The sequence below is a fragment of the Gymnodraco acuticeps genome, unplaced genomic scaffold (genome assembly GCF_902827175.1).
Source record: "Gymnodraco acuticeps unplaced genomic scaffold, fGymAcu1.1, whole genome shotgun sequence".
NCBI classification, from domain to species: domain Eukaryota; kingdom Metazoa; phylum Chordata; class Actinopteri; order Perciformes; family Bathydraconidae; genus Gymnodraco; species Gymnodraco acuticeps.
This window is the reverse complement of record NW_022989977.1, coordinates 1,889,264-1,915,388: the sequence shown is the minus strand read 5'-3', so window position 1 is coordinate 1,915,388 and position 26,125 is coordinate 1,889,264. Positions and strand designations below refer to the sequence as shown.

Genomic DNA, 26,125 nt, shown 5'->3' with positions numbered 1-26,125 from the left:
CAACCAGTTCTGTGTGGCCGCTTACGTCATGGCTGCTGAACCAATAAAGTGTGCAGGGAATTTTTGAGCAACCAAATAGAGGCAGATGGAGCATAAAGAATAACCAAAGGCAAATGACCAGTCCATCTAAAATGGAGCACATTAAACATCTGTGTGGTTACAGCATTTCTTTTTATAACTGAACGTTTTGTTCTCTTTCAACAAAGATCTTATTCACACTCAACTGCACCGAACAAAGTAACCATAGTAAGAGTTCATTGTTAAACCACAGTCTAGTCATCCAGGATAAGTGCCTTGCTTAAGAAAACAAGAACAGATAAAAGAGAAGATATCTCATTTGAATTCATATGGTATCTATAAATTAGATTGCAAAAATGTTTTAATATGTTCAGTATTTGTCCACATTACTAGATACAGTAGTATCACTTTTAAAACCAGTCAATATCACATTTGAGTGAAACTATGTTCTTTATGACCACCAGAGCACATCACAATGCTCATGAATACAAAATGGATGAAAATCGAGTCACTGATGATGCTACAGTACATGCGTCACTTTGTATCAAATATTAGTTTTGTTTGAATGGCACTGTAATCTACTTTAGCCTGGCGGTGGGCTGATATTTGGGTGTTCAAACACTGTTCTCCCACCACAAATGTACCTCCTGTTTACAATCTCCTCTGTTCAATACTGCTGAGGCAGATGGAGGATGAATGCACAGAAGACAACAAAAACACAGAAGACGATCTAGAGATAAACAACAACGGCAGCAACATTACAAACACAGAAAGCACCTACATGCAGTCTGATTCCATCAATTATAAGAGCTTGATTGAGATTTAATTCAAAGCTGGGGTTTAATTGCTAATATCAAAGTATAATTAGGCTGATAAATCATGACTGATCTTATTGAATTAGCAATTGAAATAGCAGAGAACCAGCAAATTGTCTATGTCAGCTAAATAAGTGTTCTTAATTGGCCTACAAGTTTTCTTCAGATACTAATGAAACTGAACAAATTTCCATCCCCAAAAAGTGTTCACAAATAGAAAGTCTTCAATGCAGTTGTTAATTCAGCTCCATGGCTGTGTCTTGTTCCACTTGTATATTCATCTTGACATAGAGTGTTATTCAAGTGTCAACATAGTAAATGTCAAATGTCCTATGGCTAAAAAGGCAACTTATCCTATGTCCCCTTTAGGCACAATTCATGCAGTAATAAAGTGAAGAATAGGATGAAGACAGATGGATGAGGATGGAAAGTATGTTTTACTCCGAGAAAGAGAGATAAGGACAGAGAGAGGGGACTGTGAAGGAAAGAAAGATCAATTAATGCGAGCAAGACCAAGTGCACAGAAGCAGCAGCATGAGCACTGGGATAGGTCTTAATTTCTCCCCATGCGATTCCCCCCCACACACACTCCTGTATGCCCACACACTCACACAGACTCTCTCTCTCTCTCTCTCCCTCCCTCAGACCGCATCTGCCGGAGCTAGTGGCTGTAGTTAAATTGAAATATTTCCCGGCGTGTGTCAGAAGCATGCAGAATGATAATTATGACAGATCTGATTAGGCGGGCCGAGTCGGGCGGCTCCGGGCTGCAGGTGCGACCTTGTGCATTCCTGAGTGTGTAAATAAAATTAATTACAAGCGTAGGGGGCGCGCAGCGCGTGACATCAGCGCGCACAGGGGGGACTCCCACGGGGGGTACCCTAATGGAATATTTTCCCCGAGTCTAATAATACAGTTGGTATTGACTTGAGGTAATTAGGGGGATCATTAAAGCGCTTTTCCCGGCGTATTTGCCTGCCTGATCAGATTAGCGAAAATGGGCCTCAGAACAAGCCCTGTGTGGTCTGTCAGGAGAAGTGGAGACAGTGGGAGAGGGTTAGCTAGCAAACATGTGCAGGAAAGAAAGAGCAAGCAGATACTGAGCCTGGGACACGGTAGCATTTGCTAACAAGAGGGCAAGGGCGATGGCTAGTAGGGTAAGCTTGTGGCTAGTAGGTTGAGCACTGGTTAGGCTTTGAGAAATGTTCTTTAAAAGAGGGCCATTAACTATTTTGAAAGTGCTAGCTCAGTCACCGGTGAACTGACTAACACCTTCTCCAAAGTAGAAAACATTTGTCTTATAATAATGCACTCGAGGTGATGACAGAGAGATAATTTAGAGTCCTTACATTCGGGGCACAATCCTAGTTTGGACTGCCGGGTAGGAGGCAGGCGAGGAGGAGGGAGTGGGTTGTGCAATTGGAGACAGATGGGGTGAGAGGTGGCATGTAAGGCGTAAGTGAGAGAGATGGCAGGAGAGACACAAAGTGCTCTGGGCATGCTCAGTGAGACCCCCGGGCTCCTGCTAAGAGGAGGACAGTTCGATGAAACAGGCAGTGGAGAGAGAACTGGCTGGTGGGAATTCCACTGTCCATTAAACAATAAGAGAAAGGCTCATTTCAGAGGGAGGGGAAGACTTACCGTTTGCTAGATAATTCATTCGCTAAATTAATTATTCAGACAGCTGGGTCTCCAGTTCAAGAAATTGTGTCTTTAATAATAGAGAGGATCTGGCCTAGCCTGTTTCCCATGGCAACCTAATAACCAAGCAGGCACAGGAGATAAATAAATAAAGTAATTAATAAACAGTCAAGGCCCTTTTAGATCCCTCTGGGTTGTGATATGCTTGCTCTGATCTGCCTAATTTCAGAGAGAGAGAGAGAGAGAGAGAGAGAGAGGTGTGGAGAACTGTGAGTCTACACAAACTAGACATCTTGATGCCTGTCCTGCTATTGCTAGAAAGTAAAACTTGTAAAAAGTGGAGCAAAATGTCACTATGCTGCTCCAACAAATAGCCGCCAGAAGTTCCTGATGTAATCACAACTTCACTATATCAATTTTACTATCTTAGGATGTCATTTATTGCCATTTGTACACAAGCCTTCAAGCAAAACGTGACTTCTAACATGCTGACCCCAAGTGGCTTCTCAGTAACAGTCAAACATCTAAACTGTCACAATCCAGAAACAGACACCCAAAAGGTCAGCCATCTGCCCCTCTAGTTAATCAGCCAGTGCATGGAGCAGAATGACAGAAGTGGCGTGTGTGTGTGTGTGTGTGTGTGTGTGTGTGTGTGTGTGTGTGTGTGTGTGTGTGTGTGTGTGTGTCTGGTTGGGTCGGTCATGTATTAAATATCTGAGATTAAAGCTAAGAAAAGTCCCCATTAAAACACGTACGACCACTAAACGTATTCCACTCGTAACAGGAAATGAGTAATTTTCCAAACATGACGGAAACAGTTCCAGTTATTCCGTCACCCTCCCTTCCTCTTCATATCAGTGTCCCCGCCCGCCCTCACCTACTTCCCCCACCTCTCCAGACCAACAAGGCCCTCACCCACCCTCCCCCACCATCACCACCCCCCCACTCCAGGGACTGCCGTGCCAGGCGGGTGCAGGGTGACAGATGGCATACACCAACCTCCCCCCCCCTCGCTCTACCCTCTCCCCCCTACTGCACCAGCCCCCCTGCCCGGCCCCCCCGGTGGCGCAGCGGCGGACCAGATCAGTGCCATTCTGTCTCATTAGAGCCTGGCTAATTAGCGTAGCCTCTTCCAGGGGAGAATGAGCGAGTGAGAGAGAGAAAGAGGGATGGGGAGAGAGGGCGGTGTTGGTGGCGTTCTCTAGTCTTCTGGTCATTGAGGAGTCGGAGGGCTTTGAGCCCCGTGGAGCGCGGGGCTCCCCGGGTGCTTGTTTTATGACAGCAGGGACTCTGATTCTATCACATTCGCAATTCCTCTCAGGAAGTGTCGGAGATGTTTAGACATAAAAGTCGTGTCAGAGGAAAGCCCCCAACCTGCTCCCACCCCACCCTCAGCTAACCTCCCATCGCTCAACTGAACATTAGCCGCCCTCTCTGCTAGGCTCGCCAACACAGCAAGCCTCCCCTGTTAATATGAATGAAAACAAAGCATAGTAGCTTGCTAGAAAGCGCTCTAGCCCAACCGAGCCAGTTCATAATGTTGACATCAACTCCAGCCTATCCAGATCAAAGCTCCGCAGGCTCAAATGAAATGGGCCGTTTGGCGAATATTGCTACTTCATCACTGGATTTGAACCAGCAACACACAATTGTTTTCTCCAAGTCTGACATCTCCTGAAGCTAAATGTAGATGGAGCATTCTTGGAGCATTGGATCAGTTTGAGTCATTGAGGAATGGATCATGAATAATGATTCTGATGTTATCAAAGACTAAATGTAATATCTGTCCTAATAAATCAGAATTGCTGCATGGATTACTTAAAAAATACGTATGCCCAGACTTGAAGTGAAATAGTGGCCATTAATCTGATAAAGTCATATATCTTAGGGTTAGATTCACTGTTCCATAGTTACTACACTGTGAATATGTGGCAGTAAAAGAGTGATTGAAATGCAACATTGAATATGTGAGAGAGGGGGGGCAGTTAAGGGTGGCAGAGGCCTGCTGTGGTTACGAGCCCTAAGAGAGAACGGGATGGCTGCGTTCCAGGAACCCCCCAAACACACACACACATTCAAATGTGCCAGCACATAAACCCATATCTATATGCAGTGTATACACACACCTAAGCCCACACTCAGTGCAGCAAGCACCAATCAGTAAACTCCTGTTTAGTGCTTTTTCTACCCAGGGGGGCACTACTGTCTATGACCTCCTTCAACTCCACATCTCTTTTTTTGTCACCTCTCAGATCGCCATCACTCTTCCTTATCTCATCTCAGCTTTTTCTCTTTGTGTTGGGAAAATAAGCTGTACAGAAAAGCTAAATACCTATAGAAACATGTCCCCACAAATATAAGGGAATGGTACCAACAGATACTGATCACCTCATACTGAGCTTGCATAAGCATGCTGGGAAATCCTGAGCTGAACTGAAGCGGTTGAACTTCACACGGAGCTGACAAGACGGTGCCAGCCTCAGTGATGAGGCCTCTTCTCTACCCTCCCCCCACGATTATTTCCCTGGACCCCATATGGGCATCCTGCCAGTCCAGCCCATCCTCCATCCTCATCACCAACCACATGCACACTGCACTACCAACCTCAGCACCAGCAGTGTCTGTTGGCATGGCGCTCTACCCAGGGCTTGGATATTGTTATGTTCTTCCAGCAAGGCGGCAAAGCTCTCTGGACTTAAGCTGTCGTTTACAACATGTCATTTAAAAATGCATTTTGCCCTTCTTCCTGGCCGACTGATTCACACTATAGTAAGCTCATGAAAAATGAACACTGACATACTCAACACCCAGTATGCTAGCTCTGGTCACATTAAGTCATCATTTCTATAGTACCAGCAATGGCACCAATGCTTTTTTTCTAAATAAGCAGAATTGAGTTGCTAACTTGCCTTATGGAGACCTTTACAACATGTGGAATTGTATGGATAAAATATATGGAAAATATGTATGGTTCAAATACTGCAAATAACTCGTATTTTCCTTATCTCTTCATTCTCAATTAATTGGTTGTTTGATAAAATGTCAAAAGGTACCAAGTCTAAACATTTAATTTACAATTATATAAAACACCAGCACATTTGAGAAGGTGGATTCACTTAATGTTAGGCATTTTTTTGCAGCTCAAATAAATGTTTGATGAAAATAGTTTCCTAATAATTCCACACAAATTGTTTGACTGACTTTATTTCTGGGAAGTCAAACCTCTATAGAATCATCTAACTTTGGCTAAAACTAAGTACTGTAAGTAAAACAACGAACTTGTCCCTCTTAAAGATGCAGAACTTAAGAAGATATTTGTCGAAATGTCCTCTAATAACTAGGGGCTGGTCTCTGATTTTAGGGGTTCAGAGGTCCTGAAGCGGAGGAGCAGCCCTGGTCTCGCTGCGCTGGTAGCTGTGGCAATGCCGGCTGGGTAGTAAGGGGGGAGACCAGCTGCCCGGGGAGCGCCCATTACGAGATGGAGCCAGAGATAAGTGCTCTCCCAGGCCCCCTTTCACAGGCATAATTAGCACACTTCTTATCTGCTGCTCAATTCACATTCACACCCGCCTGCATGAATGGAACGTGAAAGAGAGGCAGAAATCGGGGGAATGAGAGAGGTAGAGGGGCAAGACAGAAAGATGGGAACGAGGTGGAGAAGGCACGGTGGAAACCTGTTCCCAGACAAACCCTCATTTGAGGAGAGAGAGACATGTGCGAGTTAATACTGCGACCGCCTCGCTCTCCCCCTTTCTCTTTCTCCAAAGAGTCTTTGAACTCCTTAACAAAAACAGTGGTTTGTGCATCAAACTGCAATTTGGTAAAACAAAGCTATCTGGGGGTATAATCATCCTAATCAGCAAGAAAAAAATAAAGCCTTTGCAGATATTTCGAGATTATTCCGCCCTTGGTGATCTATTTCTCCCCCCATCGTCTTCATCAAGCACAATTGTGGAAATCTTTTCGACTCCTCCGACAGACACCTATAATAATAACTCCTGAGTGCTTCATTTTAAAATAGAGGTAAATTGGTGGTGTGTGTTCCCTTTTTTGTACCCTGTTTCCAACACACACAGCTTGTATTGTGTGAGAAGATAACAGGGGCCCCTCCGCCTTACTGAGCGGAGCTAATACAAACAGGTTTGTTTGGTGTTGAAACAGTGTCGACAGTTAAACTCCAAACCCACAATAAAGAGGACATGTGTCATTATGTCGATAAATCACAGCGGTGATGCACTGTGGTAAGTTCAGCTCCAGGTTGTATGCATTTTCTACTGCTTTTCCTTTAAATGTATACATATTATGATGTTATATGCATATAGTATTACATATTTTAAGATGATGTGTGTGATAAACTGTGTGTATGTGTGTGCATTTCTTTAGAGTTAAAGGACTGTCTCAATGCTTAAGGATTCTTATTCTCTTGCTTTGATTTTTGCGAGACGTTCATCAATGAGTGTGTGTTCATCAATGAGTGTGTGTTCATCAATGAGTGTGTGTGCTCGTGTTTATGTACGTGTGTCTGTGGATAATTTGAGCAATTTATGTTTCCAGGTTTAGAAAACATTTGGGGGATTTATGGTACATAAATAACTTCAAAACAGCTTCCTCACAGAGTAAGTAAACTATTGTTTGACAAAGCGATAAGATTTCCACAGACTTGATTTTGTATGTTGAATAAATACCTTTTTTTAATGCATTTTTTATTTGTTCCTTAAACGCTGAAAGAAAACTACTATACGTTTTCTGGAGGGAAAAATGACTGGGATGCTGTTTACATAAAACAACAGAATATATCGATGCATTTCAAAGCCAATACATGATTGGCTTTGAAATGCATCATATGTTTCTCCTTTTTGTTTAATTCAGAGTGTGTTTTAGTACCTGGCTCTTGGACGCGGCCACCTTAGCGAACAGGGCCTGGGAAACTTTGGCCCTCTTCATCTCCTGCTGGATCTCGTCGTAGATGGTGGAGTTGATGTTGAGGATGCAGCTTTCTGTTTTGCCGTTCCACTCACTGGGCATAGGCGACAGTTTGACCTGGTTAAAAGGGCGAGGACAAAGGAAATTACTAATACTACTAACATACATTTCTTTTAAAACTTGAATAATACTTAGTTATATAAACAACTTTGGTTGTGTGTATGGACTGGGCCACTGTGTTCTTCCTTAATATGCTTGAGACCATTTTTTTTAAATGTCTTCAGAGCCGTGCATGGCTGAATACGCAGACTTTTTGATTACGCTAAAAACACATAAGAAACTAAATTTAAAAAAAATGCAAGATACAAATATTAGCCTAGCATGTAAGAGATAAATTGACATTCTGTTCCAAATACTGTTTTATATCCTGCTTTACAGACATGCACTGAAATAGCGATGTAATGCATGTTGGGAGATAAAAAGCCACCGTATGTGTTTTGTCTATGAAAATGTGTGCATTCAGATTGGTAAAGGTGGAGAGGTGAGGTGGGTGGAGTTATTTGCTCACAGGAGAAAGGCCCACGGGAATACGGGGATTCCAGTCCTCGGGCCTCACGCTGTTACAGTCTTCCCTCCGGGGCTGCAGTGTTGGGAACACAACACAAACGTTATTTGTTCAGGCTCACATGCGGAAAAATAAAAGTAATCTGGCTTAACACAAGCATTCACACACACTCATACATGCAACCATTTCTCACACACACACAGCAGTGTAGATTACACCCACGCATTGCTCCAGTGTTACTTCGCTCAAAAACACTCTGATGTGTTGTGAGAAATGTTATTCTTCTGATGTCAAGCTAGTGATTAAAAAAATAAATGCAAGTCAAGTGAAATCATCTTCATTCAGCGGCTTGTTGCATCTTGACAAAAATCCTTTGACAAGATAACAAGTATCCTAATAAAAGCATTACCCATGACCCATTAGCATATGAATCATTGCACACGAGCCCTTTTGAAAGAGACATCGGCAGGGTTTGAGTACAAGTACGCAGCCTTCAGAGAAACCATAATAACACCAACATCTCCTAACTTAGGACCCAGTCTGTGATATAACAACAAAACATATATATTCCAAAATGTGTCTAGACACCTAATATGATCTCCTTTATGTGTTGAAGACAATCACATAATCCTAACATTTGTGGTGAAACTGGAATGTCGGAGAGTTTCTGGGCCTTTCATCCCATTTTACGACAGCTCGACATGGGCTTGTGAGTCTGAGCGGTAGGTTACCATGTCAGGCTAATTGTTAAGGCTGGGACGTGCACTAACTGGCTTTGGGGGAGTCGAGTCGACCCATCAGCATACGTGAGAAAAACATACCTCTGCATCTGTTTTTATGATGCCAATAAAAACCCTCCTCTGTCTCTGGCTCAATTGCCACCCTGGCTGATTTATGTGCTTAAATTCACACCGCATTGCTCCGTAGGAGAGGCTGGCAGATGGCCAGGTGAATGAGTGTGTGAGGTGGTGTGTTTGTGGATGTGCGTGTGAGAATTGCCTAGTGTAGGAACAGGTCTACTTGATAAATGTTGATGGCTTTAAGTCATACAGGTGAAGTATAATAGATTTCAAGATATTCTATCGACGTGCCAGCAGTCATTTGAGTGATGTGAGAATACAAACACAAACTTTGAGTTTTGGGTCCTGTTTGACAAAGTTTGTGTGCCATGCAGTTGGCATTGCAGATCTCTTTCTGCAATAGGTATCTTTAGAGCTCTGTAAGCAGATCCTAGACATGTTTAAAGGCCCTCTGCACATTCATTCTGTAAGAACATGGATGAAATATCTTTATTTTACCTGCTTTGACTAATAGAAATAAAAAAACTCAAATCCCTATCACCGCATCAGGGATGGTAATATAACATGAACAGTGGGTTATTAAGCAGAACAAAACATTCTCCCCCTCTAACTCTGAGTCTCTCTCCTGCGCTGACACAGCCTCTGATTGGAAAGATGAGCTGTTAACTACAAAGCTGCCTGAAGTTCAGCACGAAGTTCAGCACCGCTGCTTGAGAATGTGACTCTTTCTCTTTAGTTTTGCAAAGACAGCAAGTGGTATCATGCTGAGTAGTTTCAGAGGAGAGGCTCCATTTGAAAGATCAGATCTTTCTTTCCTCCTCACCTAAATAAAAGCCCAATCTTCACCGGGGACAGGACAGAGGAGGCCTTTGTCTGGCACTCTCACCTCCCAAATGCAGCTGACCGCACTTCAAATAGGCTTAAGTGGTAGAAAGTTGCCACATACCTTTCAAATGAGGGACACTGATTTGCGGTGATTTTGAAACAGGGGCTCGCTAAACGATGTCTGATCTTTCAAGGAGCTTGTCATCACTGAGTGAGCTTTATTTTTTTGTATGGGAGGGCTGTTAATGCTGCCTAATGCATGCTAAAAGGTCAAAATTAGCACAAAAAGTATCCATCATCCATGCACCGTCCTCACCTGTGTGGTGAGGGCGGGTGGGACGTAGGACTCATTTGCATGCAGGGAGAATGTAAAGCATGATCTCTGGTGTGCACGATGACAGAAAGATTGGGCTTTTATTTTAAGTGTTTCCAGACAGGTAGTCGTCGCCTGATACAATGGAGAGGAATGTGAGGTGTGTAAGGGAACAATATGCTAGGTTGGTGCTTGTATCCGTACTCGCTGTTGTCGCATAAAAACAGAGCGTACTGGATGAGTGTGTCTGTTTGTACATTAAGGAATTCATTTTTTTAACTTGTTGTATTGCCTATGAAACCTGGCAGGATGTTTGATATGCGTGTCTTGATTAAGTCCATGACACCAAAGACAGAGAGTAAATATCAGCTTCTAAAACAAATCTAATCTGCTCTCATACCTGCATACCTGTTCTCAACCCTGACTGCATGTACAGTACACATGTAATAGTATCTAAATCCGTCTAGCCAAACAGTTGACATTCCTTTATCTACTCGCATTCATTTTTTTTTTACATGGTGAATAAATGCAGCCTTTGTCACCTCTCTTTTTGTTGCATGCTTTCTGAATAACTTCCAATATAAAGTTTGAAAATGTTTCTACCCTTAAGGCATTGGAACCTCTTTTTATTTCACAATATTCTGTCTCGGTGCAGAAAGCCTAGTTAGTCATACAATTATCTCTCTGAATCAGAGCACTTTGAAGTGAAAAAAAGCTCTCAATGGGCGGAGCCAACAACAACAATTGTCATTGTGCAAGTTGTGTAGCTGGCCAACTCCAATGCTGTGCGATGGCCTACTTTGGTAACAAGGTTGTGCATTCGAGGATTTTGTTTCCCAGACGTGGATGTGACTTTCTTTAGCAGCAATATCGATTTTCACCACGTTTCCACCACTGTTGCTCATGTCAACAAATGGCCATGATGTTCCTTTTTTAATAATATAACAAATATTTTTAACGACTAAGAAAAAACAAACCCAGGTGTTCTTTTATTTTAGAATATTTAATTAAAGAATGTTAATATTACTTCATTCAAAATAGATGCATAGCGCTGAGTTATTATCCATGCCACATTCATCTTGTGTTGCTATGGTGCTTCAACGATTGGTCAAACTATAAATCAGATGATATGCTTTAGGCACTACACTAGCAACAACATTAAACTTTGATGGTGTAGAAATCTGCCTTGAGCTCTATTTCTAGAGTCTTATGATTTATTTCTAAAGGTTTATTCCAATTTGTTAAATGTTTGTACGTCAAAGGAGCAGTTCTGCCTCTCAGAAATATTTTTAAAACGGCAACTACTTATTAGGACTCCCTGAATGACATTCAAGATAATGACATGTTCTCTATGAGCTAAAGAAGTGCACCAGAAGAAAATATGTGATAAAAAAGTCTCTGGTACCTGTAAAGGTCTGATGGGTGGGGTGCTGATGAGTGGGGGGGCGCCCATCGCTGAGGCGGCGGTGAGGCTGCGCTCCCTCTCATCCTGATAGATGCGATCTCGCTCCACCTCAGGCAGCTGCAGGAAGTTCTGCATGGCGCGCAGGTTGACCAGCAGGGACTGGGACGCTGTTTTAGGATCTTCCTCTTTGCGTAGAATCTCAGACAGCAAGCCCTGCACGATGGGGTGGGAGAAAACAAATAGAGTAAGAAAAAATGGAGGTTTGAGATAAGAGTAAAAAAATGAAGAACAGAAAAAATCAAGCATATGGAAAACAGTTGGGTGTCAAATAACATTAGAGGAATTGTAAGAGTTAAGACTTAGGTGTGAATACAGTGTTTCTGTAGAGGCAGGTGGGGTCACACGCTTTCCCTTTGTATCAATTTCATTTTCCTTTGATTACGACAGTGTCCACTTTCCTCCGAATGTGTTTTCTTTAAAGAGGGAGTTTTCTTTACCTTCCATAATTGTTGTAAAATCACGTTGTCAAAGTAAACTCATACTCCTGCAAATCCTTTTTTGTCTTGATAATAATTCTGGTTTTGAAGCACATAATCGATGCTCTTTCTTGGATGACGAAACTTCTGTGTGGCCTTTGAACCTATAACACATTGTTGCGTGTCATTCTGCAGATCTTGGACATATTCTTAGAGCCGTATGTTTCTCTAGATAAGAGCCGCAGCGACTCGCCTGAAATGTGAAATTCTTGAGCGGCGGGCAATCAGTGTATCCTCTATTTACTTTTCAATAGCGCTCAATTCCATCATTATGAGGCGGGGATGACTCCATTATCAGAGACGTGTGATTGGGCCTTTTCATCAGCTCTTGGCCACACACTGTGCAAACCATCGCTCTGCTCCTCTCACCATCAATAGGTGTGATTTGGTAATAAAACAAGGTGATGGGGAAAACATGATCATTATGCTTTTATTCTTTTTTTTCTGAGAGAATGCGAGTCCTCATCTCTCACTTCTTTTTTGGGAGAGTAGCAAATGCGGTGTTGTTTGTCTGGCTATTAAAATGTATACGTACATGTGTCATGTTCCAAAAGGTAGGTCTGTGGCATCCAGACAAGTATGAACAGATACTAAAATGAAATCAGACTCAGTGAGTGATGGTTTTATGACGAAAGGGACTGAGCACTTAATGTACACAAGTATTCAGGGCAGAGATTAGTGTCATAACTAATTTATGTTTGTTTTCTGCCTTCTTCAAGGTGTGCCTGCTTATCGTTATTCGCCATCAACTCTTTTTCTCTATCTCTTTGGTCAATCAGTTTCCTCCCTGAAACAGGGACGCCTCCACCTCCTGCATCGACAGCAGCCCCTCTGTGTCACTACTCGACCCCCCCCCCCCCTCTTCTTTTATTAACACAGACTTGTGGAAAAAAAACACACGCCTAATAAACAATCCTCCAAAGGCAAACTCTCCAACGGCAACGGGCTAATTCCTCATATCAGCCACAGATAAGACTGTTTGTGTGGGAGCGTGCACAAAAACACCACTGTCTGACTAAGACATTTAACACACACACACACATTTATTTTTGGGGTTGCTGTAGGTTCCAATTCTAATAGATCCTAATCCTAATCAGTTTATTTTTCCGACACAACGACTTCAAAGCGTTTTGTTTGTGTTGTAATGAGGTTTGCTGTCACCTCTCTCTTCCCCCCATCTAATACCGACGGGATGTCTTAAGACATTATCGTTGCCTTCTGAGTGTGTGTGTGAGTGTTTGGGGATGTGAGTAAGGCTTCTGACTATGAACTGAAACCACATATTTTGGCAGGGAGATGACGCACGCCATGACCGAGGCCGGGTCTTTCACATGGCTGGCTGCCAGTTGTCTTGAAGTTCAGTAGAGGTGCTACATTACTGAGTGAGAAGTTAGATATAAACTGTGGAAATAAACACATTTTAAGACCGGTCTTTACCTAGTATTTTTACATAAAAAGGTCCCTTGACATTTTTAAGGTAATGTTTTTCCTTTGAAAAAAGGTGTTTTTTAAGACAGTGAGGAAAACACTAAGTGATTTTGTGCAATTGGATTTCAAAAGCGGAAAGGTGCAAACATTTTTAGATGATATCTTTTGATGCAGTTTTCAGTTTCACCCTGTGACCTTAGTGGACAGGATGTTTAAAAAAAATCAAAATGTGTTTTTGAAAACTAAAGTACCCGCCGGTGAGGACCTTCGGGCTTAACAGGTTAAACTGACAGACTGGGGCATACAATTAAATAAAAATACAATTTCAATTTTTTTTGTTTTATTAAATCATCAGTTACTATAGCAAATACTGGATGCAATGTGTCACATAGCACCTTTTTTATGAATTTGATGATATTACGTTTATAAAAACTGTTCTAATAATCTAGATTATTATTATTATAATTACCAATATTACAGCAGAAAGGAGAAATAGGCGTTGGAGCAACTTTTACCTTTGCCATTAACTTTAGTAATAATAATAATTGTTGTTTTAAAGTTGGCAAAGTCCCTGTTCTGTAGCCCATCTGTGTCCCCTCCTCACCTGGGTTCTGTTGAAGGCCACGCGGGCGAAGACGGCCTGTGAGATGCCGGCCCGCTTCAGCTCGTCCCTCACCCACTGGTAAACGTCCATGGACACCTCTGTGTTTGATGTCACCTGTGGCTCCATGGGCTTGTTGTGGGAGTTGCGGTTGACAGGAGGGTGGTTAAGGTACTGCTGCGAGAGGGACTGCTGCGCCAACAGCCGGTTCACTGCATACTGCTGGTTGAGGATCTGTGCCATCACAAGCTGCTGGTTGACCAGCTGGGGGCTGATGGGCGTGGACACCAGGCCCGGGTGGTGCATACCGGGGAGCTGGGGCTGTCGGCCGCCGTTCTGCCCACTGTGTGGCGGGGGGGCGTGTTGCATCTGAGGCACCGGCGAAGATGGCGTCTGCTCTGCTGTGCTGCCGGGGATAGGCTGCTGCTGCTGCTGCTGCTGCTGCTGTTGCTGCTGCTGCTGCTGTTGCTGCTGCTGCTGCTGCTGCTGCTGCTGCTGCTGCTGGGAGAAGCCCAGGTGGTTGTGGTTGTGGTTGTGGCTGTGATTGGAGCCGGGTGGAGAGAGGTCGGACAGGCCATCCATCTCTGCTGGAGGAGAGTGGAGGAGAACGGGCAGAAAGTGGAGGGCAGAAGAGACAGAGATAAGTAAAAAGGTGGAACACCAAAAAGAAAACACATGAGTGAAAATGTAGAAGAGGCCCTGTTTGTGCTGTGGAAGTGTAACGTTAATCTCAAAACTGGGATACATGTAATGTCATCATAGTCTCTAATCAGAAGAAATTAAACAGATGTGCTCTGACTGAGATCCAACTTAACCTCAATTGAATCTTATCCTGTCAGAAAACATTTCCATTTCCATTCATGAGATATGGAAAGGAAAATATTTTTGCAATCAGCACATTTTCATGTCTAGAAACCAAAACCACAATAAACAGGGGTTTACTGTATTTTCCCTAGTAAGTGGCCTTCAGAGGCCTCTTACTCCCTGGGATATGACAGAGCTAATCAGCCAACGACTGGTTACAAAACATGTTTTAACGCAGATAAAGGAGCTGTGTGTGCTTGTGTTTGACCTGTGTCTTTCCACATGCCTTCGAAATTAAGTTCACAACGTCTGTGGCCTCATCATGTGAAAAATAAATCTTGGAGAGACAGTGGAGTGTGTGTAGGATTAATTAAGGAAAACATGTATGTGTGTGTTTGTGCGTATAAGAGAGTGTGTGGCAGAGGCAGAAGCAGTACTGATAAATCTGATTCTCTCTTTACATCATTAATTCTAAAATAAGTAACACAAGCTAGCCAATATGACATGTTTAGTGGAGGACTGTCTAAACATAAATGCAGTGAACGGAGACAGAAGGAATGCATCGGAGAATACAGTCTGTAACCTTGTCTGAGTGGAGAACAAACAATACAAAAAAATCTATGTGCCGTCATTTAATGGCGTTTTGGAGATTTTTGTGGCATCTCTTGCTTTGGGAATCTTTAAGTCCATAATGGCTGCTCGGGAATATTTTAAGAAAGGTTTAAATGATGTGCTTAGAGGATGAAAACAATGATTTAACATTCAAAGTACTACCCACAGCGAAGTGAATGAGCATTTGGAGCAGCTGAATGTTTTGAGGTTTCCGCCTCTCTTTAAGTAATTCACATATGCCGAGGCTTCTTGCGTGCAACTGACTGAGTGAGGGGGCAGCGTTTAAGAATTCATACGGATGGCAACATTAACACCTTAGAAGTGTGCCTCCACATCCCACAGAAAAAGCATCGTATGAGATTGTAAAAAGCGTAAATTGCTGTTATGGGGAAAAGGGGGGGGAGAGTCTTCAACAAGCTGAATCTTTTAGCAGATGAAAGATTAAGTGCATGGATGTTTTCCAAAAATACCCACAATAATCATGTATTTGAGCTGCCTGTTTCTTAACTGTCAGCAAGCACAAAACACCCGGCCAAGACGGGTCTATTGAGCGTTTGTCGAAAACAAATGATGTGGGGGGAAGAAACAAAACAAAAAAAAATCTTGGTAATAATCACATCTCTTCCTATAATCCCTGGCATTCCCTGGCTCTGATGGTATGGCGTGTCTATTCACTCATATGTGAATGTGTGTGTGCATATGCTCGCTCGCACAGACTGCTGGGGGGCATGCTCACAACACACAAACACACAGGCACACGGAGGCATTTCCATGCAAATTGAAAAGAGAAGGGGTGACAGAAGAGCATGGCAGGCCCTGGGAGAAAAAGGCTGCCACAGAAGCGGGAGTCCTCGTGTGGAATCCTGCCACAAAAGAGCCCCGGATTAAACACACAATGGAAATGGGATGTGGGCTGAGGGAGGGAGGGAGTGCGTGTGTGTGAGTAGGAGAGGGAATGAGAAAGAGAGACATACAAAGTGACCCAACTTTCTCTCCTGTGTTGGCTTCCCTGCACTAGCGTTGCCACCTCAAAAGAAGAGGGACGGTGTTTGCTGGCGGCCGGTAACACCACTTCAGCCGCAGAGCAGCAGCTTGCCAGTACCTGTGACCAGGTACTTCTTCCCCTTGACTTCGGACTCAAAACTGCTTGCTAAATGCAAAGCGGTGAAGTAAATGCAGAGTCACATTTGACGCCACTGCCAAAGCACAAAGGGATGACCGTGCCACTCTTCCAGCATCAACCTTGGCTTCTCACCAGGTTTTCTCTTCCTGCCATTTGTAGCCACGTACAGCAGACAGCCCGTCATGAATATTGAGGATGGGGGAGTTGCCGCGGGGTATGAGGGGCACCTGAGGCTCGTGTGCCAAGGGTTTGTGTCTGAGGTCTGGCTAACATGGCACATGGGCGCTGGAGTTTCTGTGAATGTGTGGAGGCACATCTTGAGATGTTATCGCTGCTTTATCGTTGCTTCTGTGAACAAAACCATTGGTGGTTTTGTTCTTATCAGGAATCTATGTTCCATAAGAGAGTGACCCGAAGAAGTTCTTATGCTTCATAAAAGTAATATTAGAATAATTAAAAAACAGTATTCAACATAGTCCATATAAAGGGACTTTATGACGTTTGCGTGACCATGATTTTGGTGTCATTTAAAACAAAGGTAGGATCAGATGAGAAAATGAAAATTCGATAAAGAGTTTAAGCCACAAAGTAAATAAGCTTCAGTCACTTTAATGTGACTTTAAGTGCTATTTGGTTTTTGGATTAAGATTAAGATTTTAATAATGATTTGGTTTGGGCAAGACAGGCAGTAATGGTGGGTATTAAAAGAGGAATGTGGCTTGTCACAAGTTAGACAAATCAGTGTGTGTGTGTGTGTGTGTGTGTGTGTGTGTGTGTGTGTGTGTGTGTGTGTGTGTGTGTGTGTGTGTGTGTGTGTGTGTGTGTGTGTGTGTGTGTCCATATGCATGTGAGCCAGTGTATCTATCTTTGCCCCAAATCTATCAAAATGTATTCTCATTTTATGGCGACTTGGTCTACATTGGTTTGTTTTTCATCTATGTTAGACTTGATGTCAGGTTAAAGCTACAGTAGCATTTAGGCTAAGCATTCAGAAGTCATGGTTAAGGTTATCTTCAAGGAATTCATTTATGTCAATGTAATGTCCTTAAAAGGGAAGTGTGTTAGTGTGTGTGCCCATGTTGCGACATACCTAATGCATTGGCACGCGGGCTCTCACGGAGGACACACGTCCCCAGGTAGCCCTCCAGCTGGGAGGGTTGGCGCATGCCTGCACAGCCGGATGGAAGGACACGCACATGCACACACACACACACACACACACACACACACACACACACACACACACACACACACACACACACACACACACACACACACACACACACACACACACACACACACACACACACACACACACACACACACACACACACACACACAGAGAGAGAGAGAGAGAAGTGAGGGAGAAAAACAGGGTTAGGACTTTCTCCAGTACTTCTCTCCCATTCCAGCTAAGCACTAGTATGACATTTAAAACACCAGCATCCCTGAAGCCATACAAGCAGCTGCAGCAGCCCCGTTTTTGAGGAAAATATAACAAGATAGAAAACAATTGTGACAGAAAATGTGTAGGAGTATGCAAGAGAATACAGCAGGTCTGAAGTGAATAATGTTCTCAGCATATGTTGCCACTTTAACAGAAGAAAAAAACATCAGATAAGATATGATCACAACATGCTATTTGCATGGACGCAGTGAAAACATTTTGATATAATATCTCATCTGTCATCAGTGCAAGCAGTAGCGCACTGGCAAAGCAAAACAAGATTGTTCAACAGATTGTTAAAGCTAATATCTTAACATTACACTGCCTTGTGAGGCTCGCAACAGAGTGGTGTTCTGCTAAATCAAAAGACATACAAATATATCAGAATTCCAGCTGGGGTGGTACTAGTATCACATAACCTCATTTCCTGGCGGGTCAAGGGGGATTTTTTGGTGATAATATAAAGCATGCGTTGTTAGAGGGTTGATAAGAAGATCTAATTGAATTTCAGACTAGGCGGTGGCCGGTTGAAGTCATTGCTGCCTTTTGTTTGTGGAATAGTAAAGCGTTATACTCGCTCACAAACAAACAAAAACAGTCAGAGGCCTCAATCTGACTCTTGCATTAGAGTTCATTAAAGCAATAATGGATAAACCAAAGATAACACTGCAGAACAGAGCGGAGTTATCTTGAATTATTAGATAACAAGATAAAAATGTATTTCTGCTCCATGCAACAGCAGGAAGACAAAGAGGCAGTTGGTTAGAGAACATATTGTAATGATGACTGGTGTGTGTACGTGTGTGATTGTGTGTGTGCAAAGAGACAAAAGTGTGAGCGCCATACTTTGCGCGCCTCCGTTTTGCTTACCCATCATATCTTTTGTCTTCTTGAAATGTTTATACCAGCGCCCAAATTCCTGACACTTCGCCGCCGACACATTTGCATAGTAAGTGCTGTTCACAATGGAGGAAATCATACTCTGAAAGAGAGAGATTGATTGAGAGAGAGAGAGAACGAGAGAGAGACTTTAGATTCTCATTTTAGAAAAATACAGACATAATATTAAAGCTTGTGAAACATGCAGTGACACTGTAGCTTGTCAAAACAAATAAAAGATAGGGAAAACCCAGCATTAAAATAAGCCATTGGACATGCAGAAATGTTGGGTCTTTTCTTCTAAATGTAAATAAAAAAGAATCAAGCAAGGTTTTATCTATTCATCTGTATCAAATGCTGTGAGTTTGTCTGATTTTTCAGAGTGGGTAATTTAAAGGTCAACTGAGTCTGTTGACATCAAGAGAAGACGGCATGAAATATATTTACCTTCAAAAGAAAGAAGATAGCGGCTTATTGAATATCAGCATCTGGGGAGTCAGGCGATGTAAACAGATAAACCGCTTTTATTTCCCAGCTCTTTATTTATACAATCTGTTAAAGACAACCACTTCAAGCATATCCAGGCCTGCACTGAGGATGTCGTTCTGCGACGCATTTGTGCTCCCATCTCCCCCTTTACAATATCTTCTTTGCCCTCTCTACATTAACTTCAACCATCCTCTTTATGCCTCAGAAAAACAAAGACGCGATATATATATTTTTCTCCTTCCAGTTTCATTAAATGAATGTTTTAACACCTTGCCAGCCTCCGGGCGAATAGCGAGGTTGGTGCAGGAGAAATTGTTTTTGATAGTTATAAATATTCAAAAGAACCAAACCAATCTGTTTTCAAATTACAGGTATGCCATCTTTATAATTTCTATAATATATGCGCTGGAGGTGTGGCGGGGGAACCTTCTGGCAGAACAGCGTGGAGGTACGAGCACAATGAACGGGTAGAGGATGATTCTGGTTCTCCAGCTTTGGTGCACAAAAAGAGGGTAAAGGATGGCAGCTGTGCTGTCAGAAAGGTCACTCCAACAATGAACCCCCCGACCTCTCTATTAAAGCTCTATGCAACTAATGCGATGAAAACAAACCAGAGTCTAACACACCAAAAACTTAGTTAGCACAAATCTGAGCAAAGCTCCAACAGGATCAAGATGGACACACGTTTCTTTTGTCCAACCGTAGCTAGCAAGGATCTGCTCGAGGTTAAACAAAAGCAAGACAGCTTTCAGCAACGTTTTAGCCAGCGTCATATGATGCCCTGTCCTTCAAACGGTAAGAGGATGGACCTTAGAGTCCAAAAACTCCACACAAGAGTTTCTATAAGCAAGCGTTTTTAAAGACAATTTTTTGCCACCTCTTAGAATGTTACAAAGAGAACCAAAGGCAGTTACATTGTCAGGTATCGCTTTTCACATTTGAACCAAAGTCACAAAGGACTATCAATCAATCAATGTTTATTTATATAGCCCAATATCACAAATGTTACATTTGTCTCAGTGGTCTTCACAGTGTGTACCGAATATCAGTATGACAATACGATAATACTATACTAATCATACCTGCTTGTACCAGGTAGTCAAATGTGGTAGCACCGCAGCCATGTATATATATGTGCAAACCATGCTCTGGTGCATCATGATCAAAAAAAGGAGGGACAAGTCTGCATTTAGACTTACACGGTATAACAAGGCAGGCTTTAATAGATCTACTGAAAAGCCCTCATTCAATAAAAGCCCTGATAGAGTTCAGGTTAGGGTGAGGATGTCAGAATTGCCCTTTAAATGGGTCATACATTTATGCATGAGGCAGCTCCTTATTTTTTAAGCAATATTGGCATCAGGGAATCGTCTCTGGTCTTAAAAAGATAACTTCTGTTTATTCATTATGATAAGCATAAGCCAGTTTTTATCAGAATGAATAGTTTTGTTCTTGATTTTACTGCCTTGGAAAGAGACATTGGGACGAGGACTGGTTAAAGCACCAAAACCGCACATTCCAGTTTTAACATGGCTACGGTAGCCAACTCCCAAACCAAAGGTCCATCAAAAAAACATTTATTTTAAGTAAGAAGGGATTTCCTTCAAGTAGGAGAGATAATTTAACTCCTTTCCCCCAGCATGCCATGTTTTATTTACAGTATATCTGGGCTAAGGCGGCTCCAGGCAACAAACAAGAGACCTGCAGAAGACGGTTTGTGCTCTTTCTCTCTCTTCCCATCTTTCTCTCTATCTCTCTTGCTCCCCTTTTTCTCCGCCATCTTTGACACAGATGTTCAAAAACGCTCCTCATTAATCAGCCCTCTCCCTCAATACATCACTCTACCTCTCACAGGGGGCCCAGTGTGTATGTGTGAACCAAACAATACACACAGACACACACACCTTTTCTCTCTATCGCTCTTCCCACAGCTCTGTCACACACACATGCATACGCACTAAGTGAAATCAAGCAGATAACCAGAGCCTCTGCTGCCACTGCGGTGCCAGCAGGAGGGCTCTGCTAGGGCTTGTCAACAGGTAGCATGGCTTTGTGTGTGGTGTGTGTGTGTGTGTGTGTGTGTGTGTGTGTGTGTTGTGTGTGTGTGTGTGTGTGTGTGTGTGTGTGTGTGTGTGTGGTGTGTGTATGTGCGTGTGCATGAGCATGTGTGTGGACCCTTTAAGTGATAGCCATCTGCAGCGCAGAGAGCTTATCAGCAAGACCAGGAAGTGGCACTGGGCTACTATCGGTCCCCAACATCTACTCCACTCCCCATCATGGGAGACAGGAAGAGAGAGCAAGGGGGAGAGAGTGAGAGAGAGTGTGAGTGTGAGTGTGTGTGTGTTGTGTGTGTGTGTGTGTGTGTGTGTGTGTGTGTGTGGTGTGTGTGTGTGTTGTGTGTGTGTGTGTGTGTGTGTGTGAGAGAGAGTGTGTGTGTGTGAGAGTGTGTGTGTGTGAGAGTGTGTAAGAAAATAGCAGTGCAGCAGGCAGGTACTGTAGGCACCCAGCTGCCAGCTTTAGAGTGTGGTGCACACACTGGCAAATGCAAACACACACCAAGTACAACCCCTGCAGACAAACACACATGGTGCATTTACACAAACACACACACACACACACACACACACACACACACACACACACACACACACACACACACACGTTCCAACTTAGCCTGATGTCTTGAATCAGCTGGGGGAAACGTGCATCCCATTTGCAACACTCTGCCTTGTCTCTCGCCAACATCTAACACAGCTCAATTATGGCACATATCCACCTCAACTGAGATGACCCCCCCCCTCTCTTCAGACTAACACACACATGTACATCTATATACACACACATTCACCCACATATACTGGCAACCAGGTTCCGCCTATGGCTGCTGAGGTGTAGAAGGCCTGCAAAGATGGCATTTTGATGACTATTTGCTGCTACGCAACGCAGCAGCTGGTGCACCAGGGGCCGCCCAGTGAGAGTGAGCAGGGGGTGGGCAAGAAGAGGTGGTAGCAATGGGAAACACTGGGGTGAGGTGGGGGGGGGTTCTCGTTTGTTGCCATAGTTTCTGCGAACATGAGCAAGGGGGTTTGCTAAGCTTGGTAGCAACCTCAGAGAAAAATAATAGGCCTGATTCCGGGAAGAATCAGGAGAAGTTTGGTCTAGGCAATGCCTCTCCAAGCTGTGAATCTTTACGATGGCTTCAAATGTGTGAAGGTCAAAGTCAGTTCCTCTAGGGAAATGACACGAGCACGAGTGAATACAATTTCTCTTTCAGAGTTTCCTTGTGCCATTTGTAGCCCAAACACACAAAGCATGCCTCCCCTCTACAAAAGAATCAAACTAAATGTTTGACAAGACCTGGACAAAAGCAGCATTTCACAAAATAACCCCCCACCGCCCTCCCCTCCATGCTCTACTTCCCCTCCTCCCCCTCTCTCTTCAGAGCTCTGTTCAGAGGTGGACTAATTCTCTTTCACTCGCTTGCTGTGATTCTCTCATCTGTTAACCTCTCTTTTTGGCCCGGGATTACACAGCAGAATATCGAGGAAACACTAATCCTAAAAAGGTGTCAATTTCTGTTCGCTCCTGCAACGCCCCTTTCTCCTCCCACGCATTTAACTGTCTTTGGTAAACTCCGAGGAGAGGCCAAAGGCTCACCTTCTCATCAGACTGCATGGTGACAACACTGGTCACAGAGCAGGGAGTCCCTGTCAAGGCAACGCCGGGATGTCCCTCAACCGCAACAACCAGTCCTCTAAACTGATTGGGTTAAGGAGGAACAAACCACCGCTCTATGGGTGACGCAGGCCAAATGCAACCCCGCAGAGTAGCAGATGTCAAATGCCATCATGGCAGCCATGTTTGAACAAAGCAGATCCATGTACATCATTAGAGCAAGGAGTCACTACATAGCAAAGCAGCCAGTTTCCTTTCAATCATATTAACATATTAAAAACTGGTTTTAAATGTGTTGCCCTAAAAACAGCCGTGGCGATAAAGGTTTAGATTTTGCTGAAGAACAATAAATATGTATTGATGAGATATCTGCACTCTTAAGTGAGTGTTTTACTATAATATATCTTGTTAAATATGCAGTTAACCATTCCTACGTTTTTATAATTTACTTGCAAGGATACACAGCAATGAGAATACATCAGAGTATTTGCAGTGACTGAAGCTACCAATAATCTATGGCTGGCAATCATTTCCCCTTGACAGTAAATGTCATACCAGTTCATGCCATTTACATCTGAATTAAGACCAAATTGGCTGTTGAAAAACATACAAGACAAAAAGAAACAGATTCCCTTCAAGATATTTTCAGCCCCTTCTTTCATCCTCACTGGAAAGCTAAAACAATCTTCAGTTTAATTTGAGACTAGTGCGTATTTGAAAATAGCAAATGTGTGTCTGAGGAAGAGTGTGTGTGTCTGTGTGTTAGATCCTCTGAGCTAGCGTGTGCTCTCTTCTGAGCCGTCTTCACATATGGACCGTAAACAGGGTGATTACCAGACCGGGCTGGGCTCCGCCTGAACGCCACCCAGGGACTCTTTACATCATCAGCGCACTGCTCATGCCCGGCTAAACACACAAACACACACACTGAGAGCAGCCGCTCGCACATACACAGACACGTACACACACACACACACACACACACACACACACACACACAGCGCAAATGAGGGTCTCCAGGTGACCATACGGTGGCCTGGGAGGAGAGCTGGCTTCACACTGAAGGCACCTACGCACACGCTTGGATCTAAATACACAAAGAACATTTTAACATACGAGCACCGTACATAGATATACGTTACACAAACAAACTCAAACAAACACACAGGGACGCACAAATATATTCTCACACTTTAACACACACACAGACACACACACATTATTGGCCCTTGTGAGAGATATACTGCCGTTTCATTCCATTCACTCCAGAGCTGCCTCTATGATATACTGGCTACACTGCCTGTTAATACAATATCTGCGCTAGTGCTTTCCATCCAGCCTCCCAGCCGACAAAAAAACACAGAATATAACACCTGACATGTGAGCGCACATTCCGTATATCCAGCCTAAAATGTTGATAATTAACTAAATGAGAAAAAGAACAAAAGCCATCCAGAACGATCTGAGTTTGGGCCAATGTTTATCGAACAATAACCATACGTTCAACAACACCTCTGCTTTTTGGCTGCCGTTGCATACAAGTGTGTGTTGGGGGCGGTAGAAGAAACAAAAAAAAAGAAATCATGCGGCAAACAAATGACAATCGCCATTGATTTGGATTTTCTATGCCGATTCTCTTTTCCCACTTGATCAAACTCAGGGCATTTGATAGAAGTAAAGGATAACATGTAGTGGTGATGGAGATAGGGGGTGTGTGTTTTGTTGTGCAGTATGGTAGCAAGGGGGCTGGGGTTGGGCGTTAATCTTTTTATTTATTTTTTTAAATAAGCAGACTGGGCTTCAGCACCTGTGATAAGGGACATTCTTTAGCCAGAGAGCTCTGATTCATGTCTTTGAGTAACTCCTTGAGGGCGTTTCTTACTGTAGAGTGGCTCCATTGCTCAGGCGGCAGGTCCTCCAGCTTAGGACAACTGGTGGAGAGAGAGAGAGAGAGACATGCAGGGGAGAGGGGGGACAGGGAGGATAATATAGGGAGGGGAAGGGGTAGATAGGGATGTAGAGGGAGAGGGGGGGGAGAGGGGGTGAGGAGAAAGCATGAGAAACAATTCAGATGGAGAAGAGACAAAGACCGAAAAGGAAAGCCAGCAGGCCTGATGGTATCTTGAATAAATAATAAAATACACAAGCAACAAATTCAGAAACACGATATCACAATGATTTAATCCGATTGCAAGGATTGGACATTCCCCTGATCTGTAGAGCAAACGGGTAATAACACAAATCTGCAAATCTGGAAATACATTTGACCCAAACCACTATGGAGGCATGTGTGTGAGAGGGGAAGTTACCCTGCAGCTTCCTTTACAGCAGCCGGCAACACTTCCTGGTCCAACATCATTGGACTTAAACACACACTTTTGACTATATCGCGCGTAACAGCCTGATTCTAACACTGACCAAAATTACATCATTTAACAATGTATAAAACATCAAGTGCAAACAAGTTTCATTATTGACTAATTTGTTGAATATACTTTCTTTAATGGTGATTCATTGTTTTGTCCTCATCAGAAAAACATTACAAAAAAAGCCCCAAATGAAGTCTTAAAATTGCTTATTTGTGTCCAACCAGCAGTTAAAACCCCTAAGATATTAAATGAATAAGAAAAAAAAAAAATCCTTACTCCAACAATTAATCGATTAGCAATCTAGTTTTACATACACATCTTCAGCCCATTGTTTCAGCACTATTGAAGTGGTGTGCTAACAACGTGCAATTTGGGAACAAAATATTTTACCCATAACGGGTTTTAAAACCGTCCAAGCCTTTAAAATACATATTGATGAAATGGCCAAATCACTGGAACAATCAGATAGACAGAGCGAGGAGACAGGGAGAGGAAAGCAGAGAGAAAGAGAGCAGAACACACGGGCTCTCGCTCTTTTTTTCCCTGCTGCAAGCGCCCCTCCAAGACAGACAGATTTCATTTGGCGCATCAAGCAGATGCATCTGGAGATTGCTCTGTCTCTCTCTCCCTCTCTGCCTGCCTCACTCTCTCTCCCTCTTTCATATTCTCCCCCCCCTCTCTCTCTCTTTCTCTCTCTCCTGATTGTTCTGATTAGTTAATTACTTTATACAACACATCTGCTGGATTGATGCATGAATTATACATCAGCTGCATGTGGCGACTATTATTTCGTGTTACTTCTACCTTCCTGGCTCGTTGTGCTCGGCGAAACAATTTAAGGTGTTACTGGCTAGATT

The 26,125-nt window shown here is 43.2% G+C and overlaps 1 protein-coding gene across 1 annotated transcript in view; it reads right to left on the bottom strand.

The window, feature by feature from the left end:
- Window positions 1-26,125, bottom strand: part of LOC117543244 (DNA-binding protein SATB1) — a 43,985-nt gene that overhangs the window by 11,688 nt on the left and 6,172 nt on the right. Inside the window, 7 exon segments of the mRNA XM_034211389.1 lie at window positions 7,359-7,514; window positions 7,966-8,037; window positions 11,306-11,518; window positions 13,874-14,457; window positions 17,500-17,577; window positions 18,727-18,838; window positions 24,707-24,830. Of these exon segments, the coding sequence (XP_034067280.1) occupies window positions 7,359-7,514; window positions 7,966-8,037; window positions 11,306-11,518; window positions 13,874-14,457; window positions 17,500-17,577; window positions 18,727-18,838; window positions 24,707-24,830 (1,339 nt within the window).